The 14,590-nt window shown below is 34.1% G+C and overlaps 1 protein-coding gene across 5 annotated transcripts in view; it reads right to left on the bottom strand.

The window, feature by feature from the left end:
- The window catches only part of ODAD2 (outer dynein arm docking complex subunit 2), a 69,251-nt gene that overhangs the window by 26,658 nt on the left and 28,003 nt on the right, over window positions 1-14,590 (bottom strand). For all 5 annotated transcript variants that reach the window (XM_077173649.1, XM_077173665.1, XM_077173658.1 and 2 more), the window contains one exon: window positions 7,943-8,057. In XM_077173649.1, the coding sequence (XP_077029764.1) occupies window positions 7,943-8,057 (115 nt within the window). The remainder of the gene's footprint in view (window positions 1-7,942; window positions 8,058-14,590) is intronic.

Below are 14,590 nucleotides of genomic sequence, written 5' to 3'. Positions count from 1 at the left end.
AAACAACAAAGACAATGTTTTTTGTATTGTTTAAGCAAAACCACACACTTGCTTTGTACAATATATTTCTAAAATGAAATATGTGTATTTATTTTATTCAATTGCCATACCTCAAAATTTCAAAAAGAATTTCTATGAAGTTGTGTCTGTAGTTGCAGAGGCTACAACTGAATTCTTCTGAATCTATGTTCTCTGCATTAATGATCAGATATTGCTCATAGTGTAAAGTAACTTCTGTGATTTTAGTTTTCAAATGGTCTCAGGCATTTTCATCTACACTGCTTTTATTAATGTAAGAGAAAAAAGAATATATGACATGTCTTTGGAAATACTTCTTTACTTTCTGTTTCAATTACAAAAAATGCAATCTTTAAATTTCGCCTTCTAAATTAATTAACAAACAACTTACTTTGTTGGACAACCCAAAGCATTTGTAATTTCCAGCTATAGGTGTGTGTTTAGCTTTCATATTTACCTGTACTATGCTTTAGCCATGTGACCCAGTTCCTTACCAACTGTAACAAAATCTTATTTATTGGTTGTCCTAACAAGGCTATTCAGGTAGAATAAGTTAGGAAAAGAAATGTTAAGAATAAAGCCTAAGAAACTGTCTTCACAGAGAAAAACATTGATAAAATCACTGACAATCAATTCACCAGATAATTTTATTGTATATATCTGTATGCACATGGTAAGAATAAGCTGAATGCCTCTGTTTTAACAATATTTCCTGAGCTGAACAAAGTAAGACGCCAAACACAAAGACATCTAAAGAAGTCAGAAAAATGTTAAAAAGAAACTGAAAGGGGGAAGAAGGTGTTATATTAACAGGAGATATCTTCATTTTGTATCTTCATCATTAATATACTTTTTAATGCAACATTTAACCTGAGGTGACACATGAAAAAACATGGATTGTTAAATTATGTTTGAAGTGGCTAAAGAAGAAAGGAAGAGGTAACAGAATCTTTCATGACTTCATGTGACCACATCTTCTAAGTAGTGGAGAGCGAAGCTTTTATCCTCAGAAAGTATGAGAAATACTGTTTTAAAATTGGATTCAAGGGGAGGAGTTTGCAATCTCAAGCAGTAAAAACACACCTATCTGACATAGATGCTGAGGCCAGAAAAGTTACCTGCTGTGTTACTAAAAGCCTCATCCCCCTACTCTTACTACATACTTGTTGTACCTTGCTGGCCAGCATGACTACTAACAAGATTCAGTTAACTTTCCCTTTTCACTTACTTCTGTACTGGCTTCAGCCAAGAGCAAAAATACTGTGAGACAGACCAGCTTTGCAGTTTTTCTAATCAAGAGCAGAAACTATTATGGTATTTGCAGGACTTGATCTTTGTGGTACTTATACAAGGAGAACATTTGGGATTTTTGCATTTTCTCATTGTCATATTCTATGTTTTTTTGTGTTTATTTTCAGTGATAAATAAAGTTCATCAGCCTTAAATTGAGACATACAGGAATCGTAGAAAAACTACTGGCTTCTTTCTTAACATAATTCCCTTCTTATTTCTTCCAAAGTGAAAACTGCTTTCTCTATTTGAAAGATTTAAAGCAAAACATGTTATTGCAAAACTACATTGTGTTTATCTTTAAAATATATTCCACCTGAAAGACAAAATTTCTCTGCTAAAGATATTTCACTCTCAAGACACCTTAAAAAGTTTAAGGAGTCAAAGCTAATTTGACAAATTGAATCACTTTTACCCAAATAAGTGATGGTATGGCTGGGCAAACAAACTTTAGTTATCAAGAGTCACCTTTAAACTAAATTTTCTTTAATGAAGGAAGCTTTTCCTTTCCATTTGCTATTCCCAGCTGAATAGCTTCTCATTCTAGTGCACAAACCAATTTAAAGTTCAAAATAAAGAAATGGAAAGAAGTTCTATATTACAGCTGTTTAGTGAAAAATGAAAACAAAATTTATATAAGGAAGTTTCTAGTCATTGTTCTTATTAAATAACTCAATGGTAATATTGATCAAATTGCTTTATATTTTAAGGCTAATTTTATTCCTGTCTATAGAGTTATGGAGGCTTCCACAGTTGCAGAACAGAAGAAGATGAAACTACTTCCCTACATCTCAACTTTTTTTCTGTGAGAAAATGCAATGTGTTGGGAAAACAACAGCAGAGTTGCTTTGACATGGTTCCAATGCTACTCTATAGGCTGTAATAGTAGAATTCCTCTTCAGAATTTCTTCTCTCTCTTCAGGGATTTGATCATCGCACACTTGGGCAACTGTATTGCTCTTGACACTTTCAAGATACCAAAGTGAAGTCAATTATCCAAGCATACAGCCCAGGAATGCATGCAATGAAGAGTCTCTAAAAATGTCAGGGGGAAAATGTCTACCTAGTCACTAATACAACTTTTAGTAGTCCTGTATGTTGTTTTTCTTACTTTTCAGCCTGGCAGATTATACCTGAAGTTCAGTACTGGGTAATGGCCAAAATCCTTTATTTTTTCCCCACATAAGCAATGAAACAATGAATATCAAAGTCATTTGATGCCACAGTTGTCTCAATTATGTTAGATTATTTTGAGGAGCATTTGACTAATGGATGTATGAGAAACAAATAACACCGAATAACTGGAAAAAAACATTATTTCAATTGGTTTTGTATTTATTGAATTCAAACATGTCTAAGCAAACTTCTTATAATCATTAATATGTTTATGAGACGTCATCACTGATATGTAATTTAATATTGTAGAAGTGCAGACAGCAATATTAGAATGTTTTGAGGATCAAGTCAGTGACAACACAAACAAGTTGCTAAAACAGTTATTGTTTGTCTTTGCATGTCTGGCATGGTTCCAGAAATAGAGTGGGATATAAGAAGGCAATCATATCATGTTGTACCACTCATCATTACAGACCACTGAGAATCCAAACAAGCAGCATGAAGTATAAAATATGTTTTAGTTCAGTCAAAAGTTTCATCACTTGACAAAATGATTGCTTGAAATCTTCTGGTATATATTATGCAGCAAATGAAACAATGATCTCCATGCTCTTTTCTTGCTTTAAGACCTACAGAGCTCCCAGTGGCAAGTGGGAGCATAAAGAAAAGAGGAAAAGAATGACATGAACAAAAAGGAAAAACAAAGAAGGGAGGAAAAAAATTAGAGGAGGATGGGGTTTAAATCTTTTCTAGATTTTCAAAATCCAATTAGTGAATCAGATTTAAAAGTAAAGAAGCTACACAACTAGCTGTTGACTAGCATGTGTAGCTGTTAATAAACCAGGCTACAAGAAAAGCTGGTCAAATATTTTCCAGTGGAACAGTATTCCATCAAAAAATGCGAATGGAATGGAATCAAAACCTTCCATAAGAACACAATGACTTCTTGAAAAGTTTTGACAGAAACCAGGCAGAAAGGCAGGCTAAATAACCAACATGTCTCTTCATCTTTTCTCTTGTCAGCCAGATGGCTGATGAGTAGCCTGCCAGGCTGCTTGGCTTCTAGTTTTCATAGAATCCTTGACTTGACTTCTTGCCTGATGGGCTGCCAAACAGCTGGAAATCCAGGTCTCCAGGAGCTCCTAAGCTTTTTGGCTTCTTGTGGTCTCCAAGCTCTCAGGCAGCTGCTTTGCATGGAACTTAGGGCCCAAGTCTCCCGTGTGAGGGAGATACAAGCTACACCCTTTGCTTCCCAGCTTCCACATTACGTGTTTTACGGAAACTGGACTCCTAGATTTGTAGACATTAAAGACCTCAGGGCAAGGATCTCCAACATGTCTGTAGGAGGCCCAAATAACTCCTGAGAGTCAGTTCACTAAACAAGGCAGCCAGTGTCAAGAGTCATTGGATGAGCTGGGTCTGTATGTACCCTGCAAGCACAGCAGTTACTTATGGATTCACCAAGCCAGGTCTGGATTCCTGGGCTTCCTAAATCTCTGAGGACCCTGGTTCTCTGAAAGGCTTCAGAGGCAAGCAAAAAATTCCTCTTTGTCTCTCTAATGGTATGCATTTGATGCTTGGTTAATAAAAAAATGCTTAAAAATTTGGAAGATCTAAATCCAGATACCAGGGAGTAAAAACTGCATAAAATGTGAGCAAATACAGAGAAGCAGGTATGATAGATGTAAAAAATTCTAATATCTAGAGGAAACAAATAGAAAAATGTAAAGAGAGCAGTAAGAACACTAATTTTGAACCAAGGTTTCTGTGTAAAATTGCAAGAAGCACAGCAAGGCAAACAAAGAAACTGGAAAACACTGTGCATACACAAGCAGGGAATTTTGACATTTAAGGCTTAACCCAAGAATGGTACAAAAACAAAAATGCATTGTAGTACTTAAGTAAAATATTTAAAATTTAAAACAAAGGAACAACAGTGTGCAGTATGGAGCACAATTATCTTTATACACTATAGTTTTTAAATTAGTAAAATGTGCAATCAAAGCATCTTAATGTATTTAAAACAGCAAATGTTTTTACTATTTTTTAAATATTAGAAAAATTTCCAACTTCAACTACATTTCTTTGTTATTCTTAGAAAAGAAATGCTCTCTGTGGTTTTATACATATGGTTATGTTAAACTTTCCATAACAAGGAAAATCTATGTAAGAATAGGTCATCAGCAGCATATTTTCTACCCATAGGTTAACTCTAGGCTGGTTGGCTGCAAAACTCACTTCCTCATTATATAATACTGCTGCAGGACTGAACACTAATCAACTTTTACACATACCCATTTCATGACCCTTCCCTCTTAAACCTGGTTTTGTTTTGGGGTTTTTTGGTGTCAGCATGAGCATTCTCTTTCCTCTTATAAAATAAATACACGGACAACTTTAGATGTCTCATCTTTCATCACACCCATGATAGTCTCCTATGGAACTGAAACCACAGTATATCAGAAAAAGGTGAGATGTCATTCCACAGGTAAATTTTAAGAAAACAGAGTAATTTTCTCTCTCTTGCCTTTCAAACCCCCAGTCTCTGACTCTTAAATTATTTTGACAGACAAAACACAGCACCATAACAGCTACTGAGAAATAATTAACTCTACCCTAGCTGAAACCACGACAACTCTATACATAAATGGCTTAATGAAGTTCTTTGAGAAAGCCTCACAGTTGTAGCTATAGCAAGGCTAAAATTGCAAGTTGAAAGTTTATATGCAGGCACATGGGACAGAAAAACACGATGCCTGATATTGCCATTTGCATTTTAATGTTTGCACCCAAAACTCTACTAAATATGAAGACAGAAAATAACCGCTAGAACTTTTTTCCCTTTTCTTTTTTTTTCTTTTAATTTATTTAAAGATTCTAGTAGAAAGTTCCTCTGTGAGGAAATAGGAATTTTCATACAGACTCAAGCTGGCAGTGTTCCTTTTATTGGCACAATGCATTTGGGTGATTTTTATAATAGCCCAAACTACATCTTTGTAGAATTTCTCCAAATGTTTATGTTTGGGCTGATGTATGTTGAGAGAGCATTACAAGTACTGTTTTTCAAAGAAGCATCATAACCAAATATTGCTGTTCCAACATCAACAGAGTTGAGTAGACTTCTCCTACTCATTTTTCATAATCATTTGTATTTCTTGGACAGTGCACTTACACTTTGCTAATAGCAGTGTGCCTGCAGTAGTAACTTTTCCTTTAGGAAGTAAGGAACTAATTAATAAGAATCTGCTTCTATTAAGATAATTCTTTTAATTCCTTTGTAACAAACTATATTCCTTAGCTACAACGTACTGATAATTTTCTATTCTATGGGAAGTATTCTTAAACAGATTATGGTGAGAGTAAGCATGAAAAAGAAACATGTAATCACATACTTCAAAATAACTACCCTATCAGAATGTTTGATTAGCTTCTGAGATTTTTAAAATACAGAAAATAATCTTTAAGTTGGTAGTAAAATGAAAATATCTGTGCAGAAAAATGGATGCTGCAGTAACTTGTTATAGAAATTTGTTTACGATACTACTAACAAATTCAATTTCTTCTGTGAACCTCCACAACACAGAAGAGAACCATTACAGCTTCCACAAAAGAACACAAAAAGAAAATGGACTCCATTCTCACAGCTATTTGAAACACAGTTTGCAGTCCCAAATACAGGCTTAGAAAGGCCAGAACACACATAACCCTTTAAAGTCATGTACTTATTACTGCTTTTGAATCAAGCACTGCATAAACCAAACTGCTCCTTGGAAGATCGTGAAAATTGTTGAATAATATTACTTTGAACAAAAAAACCCCAAATTCTCTTTAGATAGAAATAGTTGCTGTACTTCCTCAGTGTGGCTGCAGTTGCTGCTTTATACATATTTCTTTCTATTCAGCGTCAGCGGAAAGGGTATTATTGTAGGTTTGTTTCAGGGAGCCACTTGGCCTCAGTGTCACACAAAGAACTCTTTGTGGGATCACAGATTAGCATTAGGGCAGGCAGCCAAGAGAGATGAAAGGAGAATAGCTACACTAAGGGTGTACATAGCTTGCACTCATCAAACACCCCAGGGAAAAAATGAAGAAAAAATCCATGTAATGCATAATTTCAGTAGTTGTCCTCTATTCCCTTAGTTTCTGAAAAAGTGCTTTTAGTGGAAGTTCTACCAATGTGCAGTTCTACTCTGGCACTACAAGTTGCAGAGTCTTACACATAGGAAGCATTACCTCAGTACTAAGATCAAATAGTATCTTAACATTCAGTTATAGCAATATTGTTCAAGAGAGAAGCAGTTGTATTCGTACCTTTACAGAGGAGAGATGTTTACACTGCACCATTAGGCACCAAAAAACTATACTGCACTAGAGTGCACATTTAGAAAAAAAAGGATGAAAAGATAATTCAGAATAATCAGCATGTGTGGAAAATGACAAGCAAGCTGCCATTGTAGAAATCATTGGGAAGAAATAAAAAATGCTTAAGTTATAAAAAACAACACCAATTTTTCTCACTATAAATCCATATATCTCTATATCTATATATCTGTATCATTAAATCATCTACATAAATTAGTAGCAGCCACACAGTGCTCAATCCCAAATAGGAAACTGCCTGCAAAGGATGCCACAGATATCTTGCACTTTGAAGGAATTCCTGTTCTTTACATAGTCAGGATCTCTAATCCTGTGTAGAAGGATATATATTTTTCGTATAGTAGAGAAAAGATGCAAATGTTGCATTAAATATAGAGGTAAAACAGAAATGGAAGCTAGTACAGTACAAGGATTAAGGTATAAAGTTAGTACTCTAGGAAAATTCTAATGGGAAAGAAAACCTTGCCCATTTATTTTATCATATGTCAATATGATAAAATATTTTATCATATATCAGAGAGAGATCATATTTTATCAATTCAGAGAGATGACTTGCAGTTTATCCTCACTATTTTATCTCTATTTGGAAACTGACATGAATCAAATGAATAGCTCAGTCTTCTGTACACAACTGACCTGCACAACCACCACTATTCACAACTGGCACTTTTTGTTGGCAGTCTGAGCAGAAAACCTGAAGATTACATTGGCACCGAGTCTAAAATATGCTCTAAAACCAAATGATGGTCTCTTGAGAGCACAGCTGAAATTGACCACAGTGGAGAACAACTAGAACTACCCATGCTATTCATAGCCTGTGAGTAGAAGCTTTCTGTTTTCAGCATTGTCAGATTTTCATCATGCTTTATTGGGAACAGTAAGCTTAGGTACTGATAAGTTACTAAAATATATCTGTCAATACAGAAAACACTGTAAAGGCAAAACAGATTATATAATGAGTGTTAAATGGAGGACTATCCACTTTTGAAAAGTAAATACACATGTTTTTTAAGCAGTTAACAGAATAAAATAAAGAGAGTGTAAGTAGCAAACAGCAAAGTATTGCTGGAAATTATTCAAATATAAAAATTATATGAGTATATATATAACAAAACTGTTAGTTTAAATGCTTTCTTACCTTAGCATTTTCAACACAAGGACAAAGAGCCCAAGCTGCACTTGCTTGAACATCTGGGTTAGGATTTTTCAACAATGACCATAGCAAGCGGACTCCATCTAGACTGTCAATTATCCTATTGCAGAAACAGACCAAAAAAGGGAACATTAATTATGGAGTATACAATGTTGAATCTCAAATTATATCAGTTTGTTTGGAACACTGCTCTAAGAAACACTGGCATCATTCTGACATACTGTTTTGCTTTATGCAAATACTTGTGTTTTATTGTCAGCTAATCGCCATCAACATACTCAACAAACAGTGCCCACTCTAACAGATGGGTGCCAATAACTGATGTAAAGACAGAATGTTTTCTAACTAAATCTCATTAATGTTGTTTATTTTTTTCCAGCACTGTCATTCAGAGTACTTATAGAAGATAAAGTAAGCTACATTATAACCAGAACTCATAAATGTGAAAACAAGCATGTGACTTTTTAATGATCTACATGCAAAGTGAAATCTGAGTTTGAGCATACTGGCTTCTTTCATATAGTAACAAATACTTTCCAAAACAAATATTTATGCCCAAAACTATGTACTTAACTTTTTATTCAGTCTATGCTTAATGTATTTACCTTGCTCTATGACATATTTTTAAAAACTATGTTTCTAATCAAGCATTAGAAATTAAAATGGTCACACTACAGAGCATCCTTTGTAGGGCATGAATAATGTGTAACTTGTTTCCCATATGTTCCTTCCTAACAAGACCAACACTGAACACTATGTTATAACTATTTAACCATACTATAATCAAAGTATCTTCATGACTAACTGAGAAATGAATCAGCATAAAAATCATCTCTACAGTATCTGGGTTATGTTTATGTATCGATCAGGCTTGGGGATCATAACCTCACATTAAGTTCCAATGAATACCCTAAATGGAAAGGAAGCTCAGACAAAACTTCCTAGCCTTTACCAGCATGCCTTTTTACAAAAAAATTGTGCTAAGCTCAAAGCAGATGAGCTGAAGAGAAGTAAGCTCACCTTCATTGTCTAACCTCAAAAGTAAAAAACATTTACATTTTATTGTAAATACAAGAGAATTCAAAACACATTTTTAAGAGAGCTTAAAAAACAGCAGGTAAAGCATCTCATTTGTGTTCACTATATATGCTTTGCCAGGAAATTTTAAAACTAGCTATAAAATTAACTTTGTGTGTAATTCTATCATCATTTGAAGCAGAAAAAATAAATAAGGACATGAAGTCTGTCTAAAATAAGCAAGGACTTTATTCATAAGATTTTTATGCAAACTGCTTAAACAACTATGTTTTTGAAAATACTACTTTTTGAAAAAAGCTATGGTTAAGCTAAAAACCCTAAGTTTTTAAAGATCTGCCAGTTTCAGTATAGCTTATTTTACTCACTCAGCTCCAAATCAATTGCAAGAAAATCATCAAAGGACAAATTCAGAAGTCTTAAGACAACAAAATAAAACAATAGGAGCATAAACTACACAATTACACATATATCTTGACATAGTAATGATAACTTAAGTAAAAGCTTCTAAACAAACTTTTAAGTCCCTCCAAACCCCAAACACTTTTAAGCAATTTTAACATTACTCTCCTGTCATTTCAGAAAGTACAAGGAATTTTTTTCCTATATTGGAATTAATTAAAAAGAACCCATGAATCTTTCCTCTAGTCAAGCAGAGTACTGATCATTTACCAACATGAGGGACTTCCTCCCAAGAGGGCCTAAATATAAATGACCCAGCTCCAACAAGTATATAAAAATCAAAAGATAGGAGCCAAACTCTGAACTCCGCTTTTTCCACCACACTTAAAAAAACAACCCCCAGGCTTGATTTATCTTTCTATTTCTTTTAAAGCTTCCTTTTCAATTGGAAGTTTACTTTCATTTTCTTTTCAGTTTTCTGGTCTTCAGTATTTCAAGGTAAACTAGCCTCCCTCTATCACTAATTTGCTGAAGAAGAGTTTTGCCTTCTGCTTAAAGGCTGGAAAGACCAGCTGTCTTAGATCAACAGAACCCAGCTCAGACTATGTGAAAGCATAGTTCTCTGACCATTCAACATGCATCAAATCATACTAGGAAATGGTAGAAACAAAACAATAAAACCTCCAAATCGCATTATTCATCACTGATTACTTGCAGTTACAGCAGACTAACACAAATAAAAATACCTCTACATACAGGAATGATGCTCTTAAATTCTCATTCTGGAAGAATTGTAATTGTGTAATCACCATGCAAGAACAAACCTTATTTTCATTTCCCTGAGAACATACATTTGCCAGTCTAGAAAGCAGTGCTAAAAAGTTCAATTTTTTTATCTTCCTATGGTTTCACTACACAATCCAGCAGATGAAGAAAATGGGGGCTGAATGAGTGCATTTGCCTTTACAGCAAAGGGAACACTAAAATAAATGGTCCTGAAAAATGTTTCCTCTATAAAAGTGCTTAGACATTAACTTCCTTCCTATGTAAAAACTCCTATTTGAAGCTGACAAAAAATACACGTTCAGTTTTCTTCACAAAAATAAAGAGAGGAAAATAAACCTGTAATCTTGAAAATTCTAGCTTTGATGGCATAATACTAAACAACATTATGGTTTGCTTTTTTATATAGTTTTTGTATCCAATTTTCTTCCCACAATGTATTATAATATTATTAGCAGGATGAAGTAATAAAGCTTCTTACCACAATAAATACAAGCAAATGTAACATAAAAATTACTTTGGTTGGCATTCAATTCTGTATTCATCCATAGTTAGCACATTATTCACTCTGTGGCTTCAGTCACTTAAGTAATTTATATTATTATAATTTGTTGATATTCTGTTGATAAAATTAACCTACACTAAAATTTGGAGCAAGTAACCACTCAAGGGATTGTTAAAAGACAGGTTTTTTAATAAAAATTCAAAGCATTTTATTTGAAAGCTGAATGGAATCTCATAAAAGTTGCAATAATACAATATTTAGTTGATATAAAATTCTTAATATTTAATACTTTAATATTCAAATGCTTTATGGAATAGTTGATCTGCTTTTGTATGTATGTATGTATGTATGTGTGTATGTAAGGTGTATCATGTACAGAACACTATTAATAGTTAAAATCTTAACAGGCATGAAACTCACTCACAGTAGAAATGTAAACTTTGTTATAAGCCACTTGGTCCTTCATTGTAAATACATAACAATATATGAATATGTGGAGTTCAAAAGCAAGAGCCCAGGTTCTGAACTGTTGTTCCCCTAGCATAGCCAAGGCATCTCACAATAAAACTGGGCCACCTCCTCTAATTCAAAGCTCTCTGTCACAGACTGATCTTGTTTGATCACTGATATAATAGATAGATATTTAGAATAGATATAATTCAGAATTTTAATTTATAATATAGTGATTATATAATATAGTAATTATAATGATATAATTTAAAATATTATTCTGCTCCTCAAAATAACCAAAATAAATTGCAATGGCAGTTAGAACTGGGTGAAGAGGCACTCCTGTCATGTGCTCCTGTGCTGGCCAGACATGATCAGAGCAGAGGTGAAGGGATATTTTCAGCTGGCATCATCACTCCTACCAAAAGGCAGCTGCAAGGTGTAGGACCAAAACATCTTCCTGCTTCCAACACAGAACATATGTATGGTGTACATAGAATAGGTCTTATGGGCAAATAATTTTAATGCAATTAAAACCATTCAGAGATTACTGCAATTTTTAGGCTACAGTGAATTGGTATTTGCTATTTGTCCAATGCAGATTGGTCAATTTAAGATAATTTTTTAAAATTACTTTTGTTCTGTGTTCACAGGCAAAAGTTGCCTAATGAAGACTTTTTACATTATTTAAGAATCTCATTATCATTATATCATTGAACATTATGAGCAAGATGTGGCTTGCAATCCTAGAAATTTAATTTGCTTTTTTGAATATATTTGAAATTAGCAAAACTGTTAATCTGAAATAATACCTTTCCTTTAAGTTAAAACTTAATATTGAACATTTCCAGTAAAAATTTCAACATAAATTGCTTAAACACACATGTATACACACAGCCCAGACATCTGTTTGTCATATCTATCATCTTTCTCTGCTAAAATGTTACTTACCAGAACTTTGAGAACTTCAGTTTAATTGCCTGCCAATTTAGACCACAAATACAAATGTAAATAAACAAAGTTATACTGACACTGTATTGTGCTCACTGGTAAGATTACAGGGTTTAACTCTGTCAGAATGTAATCTCATCTTTTTTGAAACCACAATTTAGCATTTTTCTTAAAACTTTCACTGGTTGCTGCTGACTGCTTTGATAAATAGTATTATATACCAATGACTCAAACTCCATCTGCTTGGCTAAAACAATCTTCAGTCTTGAATGCCAGTGATGCAGTCTATGGATTTTCAAATGGAAAGGGCAAATGAAAAGCTAGTGTCAGTTAAAGAGTAAGCACTAGTCCTTTGTTTTTAGTTAAAGAAAGTTAGTAACTTACAAAAAGTTCCTCAAAAAGGTTCCTCAACACCTCTGTCAGTGGTGGTACAGCAGAGCAATTATGGAGAACAGCTTCATGCTGTCTACATAAGCGTAAGGAAGTTCAGTCACATAATTATGTTGGGTTTTTTAGATAAATCATTTTTGGCTGTGAGAGAAGCTGGCTGCTCTTTTTTTATTTTAAATAGCTCAATAGAGTCAGTAAGAATCATGTAATTCCTTCAAGTTGCCCTGAAGTAAAGGATTAGTGCATAAAAGTAACACTAGTGTACCTTCCATTCAGTAGTTGTAAGAGCCACAGTGTCAACTAGGAAACATGGCAGAAATAAAATATTTAAAAGACATATAGAAGATGTACATTCACCTATGCCTATTAGTCTCTCTTTGTCAGTGCAAGCTTCTTCCACAGAACATAAAATAACAGCACAGTATTTCCCTCAGAATTTAACTGCACCGCTTCATAGAATATTCTCAGCTTTTTCTATTCCATAATGATGTTTTATTTCTTATATTAATCACAACCTCCCTCTTCCTTATATGTCTGAATCATTTACAGAAATTATGTGAGCTCCACTCTTGGTCTGTATGGTCTTCACATACCTACTGCTGCAAAGATAAGCACATTCATAGTAGAAGACTGCTAAATTGAATATTTAATCCCTAAGCTACACTTTGTCAAACACACTTGGAGCTAATGAAATGCAAGAATATATCTGAAAAATCTCAATTCTTAAGAAGGTTTAAATTTTACTACATATGAAAGTCAATGATAGCAGAATCCAGGAAAATCATCATAATTTTAAAAGTTTCTATAATGCCAAACTAAAAAAAGTTACACTGTAAACAAGCCTGTCTGTACCACAGACCTGCCAGCCAAATTTGGTAGGAAAAAGACAGTAGAGAACTGATTACCTAGAACCTGTCAAACCATTCTGAGAAATGAGTGATTATGAGATAAGAAATGTAATAAGGATCCAGCTGTATGAATCTGAAAGAGCTTGAACACCTAAGCATCAACCTCCTGCAATAGAAAGGTCTCATCACCTGTATTTATGTGCAGGCTGCCAGTGGCTTTCCTTGGCTTCTTTCCAGAAGGTAATCTTGGCACATTTCCATACCCTTGTTAAGATGTGTCTTTTTGATAAAGAACTTCAGAAAATATTTACAGAAAGAGACTGACCTCCACAGTAGTTTCTAAAAAGGCTATTTATTGTTTTAGGCCCCAATTTTGTAAACAGAAAAGAGTCATACTACAGACTGTGTGTGTGTGTGTGTGTGTGTGTGTGTGTGTGTGTGTGTGTGTGTATTTCATGTCTTTGGTGACTCGTTCTTCCCCAAAAGGAGAGCACTTTGGATGAGGAGATACAATTTCAACTTCTGCTGTACTGATCTGAGAGGAGGAGAAGGGAGAGGAATGGACATACTTTTTTTCTTTTTCTTGTTTTTTTTTTGAGAGAGAGGTGGGGGTCGGTGGTGGGAGGGGAGGTTGCTTGTAAGTGCCCTGTGAGAGGCATAGCACTCAATCAAGGAAATACTTTAGACATATTAGCAGTTACACTGTTGTCAATGTTTTAACTAAGCATTATTTTTTAAAATTTTGCTGAATTTATTCACACTTGGATGAATCATGCTTTGGTAAAAATCTAGCAGCATTATCTCTTCTAGTACTACAAGCATAGCTAGCACAATACATCAGGTACATGGCACAGTCATGCTAATAAATTTTGTGTAACTTTTTTTGTAGTACCAAAAAGTATAGTCACACTTATTTGAGATCTTGGTTACTTGCTAATGTTTTGAAATACTTTTAGAAACAGCTCTAAAGTTGAGAACTTCAACAGAGAATGTTTTATATGAACGAAATTCCTTTGTTCACTCTTTACAAACTCTATAATATAAATTTTGTCCCAAACCTGTACTTTCTCCTTCTCAAAGACAAGCCAGACTCTGTTCTATCACAATTTTCAGCAGCAACTTGCATTTTTTTTATGCTTATACTGAACACATTCCAGTATGAAGCTGTCCATACTGGATACTACAAGTGACAGTACTGGAGTATGTCTGAGGTTTTATAAATATCAGTTCATGTTTATTGGCATTTAAGTTTCTCAGTATTTGCAATGC

The sequence above is a fragment of the Agelaius phoeniceus genome, chromosome 1 (genome assembly GCF_051311805.1).
Source record: "Agelaius phoeniceus isolate bAgePho1 chromosome 1, bAgePho1.hap1, whole genome shotgun sequence".
Lineage (NCBI taxonomy): Eukaryota > Metazoa > Chordata > Aves > Passeriformes > Icteridae > Agelaius > Agelaius phoeniceus.
The sequence above is the reverse complement of the archived record's forward strand: the minus strand, read 5'-3'. Positions and strand labels throughout refer to the sequence as shown.